The 2,526-nt window shown below is 50.5% G+C and overlaps 1 protein-coding gene across 1 annotated transcript in view; it reads left to right on the top strand.

Annotated features, from left to right (window-relative positions):
- The first annotated feature begins 205 nt into the window (after nucleotides 1–205).
- The window catches only part of LOC102375638 (C-type lectin domain family 4 member D-like), a 6,650-nt gene continuing 4,329 nt past the window's right edge, over nucleotides 206–2,526 (top strand). Inside the window, exons 1-2 of the mRNA XM_014524193.2 lie at nucleotides 206–316; nucleotides 1,425–1,523. Coding sequence (XP_014379679.1) covers nucleotides 292–316; nucleotides 1,425–1,523 — 124 coding nt within the window. The 5' untranslated portion in view covers nucleotides 206–291. The remainder of the gene's footprint in view (nucleotides 317–1,424; nucleotides 1,524–2,526) is intronic.

The following is a 2,526-nucleotide window of genomic DNA, read 5'->3' as shown; positions in this document are numbered from 1 at the left end:
TAAGAATCAAGCTGACACAAGAGTTGTTGAAATATCCCCTCCCCTCCATGCCACTCCCTGCAGGGTAACTTCAGGCTCCAGCTCAGCCTGAGCGCTCAATCCCACCAGGCACCAGCCCTCTTTGTGTTGGACCAGTGCAGCTGGTAGAATGCTCTGCCAAAGGACAACGGTGTGCTGGTAGCCAGGCGTGTGCGGGGGAGTTTCTGGGAGTTTGCATGGGTGTGTGCATTTGCATATGTGCAATCTGGGGTCACTGGAGAGGACAGTGAGCCCCTGGACTAGGTGATAAGCATGAAGGGGAGCCCGAGCCCTAGAGGTGAGTTGATCACTGGGGAATCCTTTCCACTGTTCTGAGGGCAGCGGGTGGGTGAGGTGGTGGAGAAGGCAAAGGGCAAGGGCTGAGGAATAAGGTCAGATTAGGAGAAAGATCTGAGATACCAGGAAACAGTAGTTGGAGAAGATGGAAAAGTGCCAGTGAGCAGGGAAGCAGGGAGAGATGGGGCTGGGCAGAGTGGGTCATGAGAAAAGGGGAAGAGGGAATGAAATGCTAGAGGGCGATGCAGGGACCTTCAGTTACCTTGAATGACACACACACAAACAGTTCCCACAGAGGAGTAGCTGTCTCTTCTCAGTAACATTATGCAAGCAAACTTCTTTGGGTGACTCCAACCACAAAGATCCCCTCCACACCACAGATGGCTGGCTCATTGATACACCAATTAGCGCATTTCCTGGTGTTGTGAAGTCCCCGTCACATTCTCGCCAGAGAAACAGTCCTCTTGATACCAGCCCTTTGGTCTCTTCATCCTGCTGCCCTTGAGATGCTCCTTACTTGACAGATCATCCTGGAATTTTGTTTCACTGAGGGACAGGAGAAGATGGAGACACAGGGCAAGGAAAGCTGCAAGACAAGGGATGGGAGAGAGGGTGAGCTGGAAGGGTAGAAAACAAGGAATTAGTGGAGGGGAAGCAAGAAAGCAGAGGAGGATTGAAGGGCAGGGAAGGGGAGATGTAGAAAGAAATGATGACAGGAGAGAACTGGGAGAGAGAAAGATGTGGCGGGGCAGGATAGGGAGAGAAATGGGAGGTACCAGCCGTGGAGATATGAGGGGCAATAAGACGAGGTGTGCAGGGAAAGGAACTGGGAGAGAAACACAGTGAAGCTGTGGAAGAAGAGGACTGAGGACTGGTGGCAGAGGGAGCAGAGGAAGGTACAACAGGAGCTGCAAGAAGCACAATAATGGCTTTGGCCCTTGCATCTGACCTACCTTTTAATTACAAGTAGCAGAATCCAGCTCTGGTCCCCAAGAAATCTTCCCCCCAACCCCTGTCCCCAGACATGGTGCTGGGAACAGGCTGGTGGCAGTTACCTCCTGCTCTCCTGGCCCTGGCAGTGATTCCTGCTCTTGCCTTGTGTTTTTCAGTCCCTGCTGAGGAGAGGGGAGGCTGTCCCCGGCTGAGCCGCTGGGCTCTTCTGATTCCTGTCTTGATCTTCAAGGCCTGTATCACATGTGGCTGCCTGGGTGGGTGCTGGATGCTGTTTCTTCACCTGCACTGGGGTGGCAAGGGGGGGCCAGGGAAGGGGAGTGGGAGATATAAACAGAAGGGGGTTTATCATTGTCCTTGCACACGGTCCTCTCCAGGGAGGGGAAGGGGAAGGATTGTTCCCCAAATATCTGCTTTGCTCTTCCCCCATGCCTCATCCTAGGAAGACAGAAGAGCTCCTGGCTAAGGTTTGACCTATCAGTTTAGCAGCAGTGGGAGGACAGCAAGCCCAGGTCCAGCTGTGCATCTTTCAGTTGCAGGGGGCCATTCTGCCCTATGCTAGTGCTGAAGAAATGCCTTTTGTTGATCCAAGGCAAAGAGGGACCTTTACACCATCTTCTCTGAATGCAGGCCAGGCCCTCCCCCTGATCCATCTCTGCAGTGTGATGCCAAGGCAGTTATCTCTCATCCTTCATTTGTATATCCACATTTGGATTGTCTTCCTATTGAGTTCAGTGCTTTTCATTTCTCTTTGTTGAATTACATTAGGTTTTCTTTAGCTCAGTAATCCACTTGTTCAAGATCCCTTTGAATTCCAATTTTATGATCGAAAGAGCCTGCAACCCTTCCCAGTTCTGTGTAGCTACATGTTTTACCAATATACTCTTATTCTTTGCATCCTAGTCCTTAAACAGGCCTGGATTTAGAACAAAGATCCTACTCAGGACCTCCTGTGGGTCCTACTCGGGGCCTCTTACTGATCTCATTCAAAAATAGTTACCCTTTGCTTTATGCGGTTCTGTTCATCCTGTTATATAGTCCCCTAACGGCAATTCTATCTAGCCCACATTTCTCTTGCTTAGTTATGAAAATGGCATGAAAGGCCCACTGAAATCCAGATTATGGTATGCCCACTGCATTCCTTCCCCAGCTTCTGACAAGCTGATTGTCACATTACTTGCTCTAATAGCTCCTTAGCTATTGGAGTCAGACTGGTTAGTCTATTATTCCCCAGACTCCCCCTTTCCTCCTCAACCTGTC

This window comes from Alligator sinensis, unplaced genomic scaffold, assembly GCF_000455745.1.
Source record: "Alligator sinensis unplaced genomic scaffold, ASM45574v1 scaffold1129_1, whole genome shotgun sequence".
In the NCBI taxonomy this organism is placed as follows: domain Eukaryota; kingdom Metazoa; phylum Chordata; order Crocodylia; family Alligatoridae; genus Alligator; species Alligator sinensis.
The sequence above is the reverse complement of the archived record's forward strand: the minus strand, read 5'-3'. Positions and strand labels throughout refer to the sequence as shown.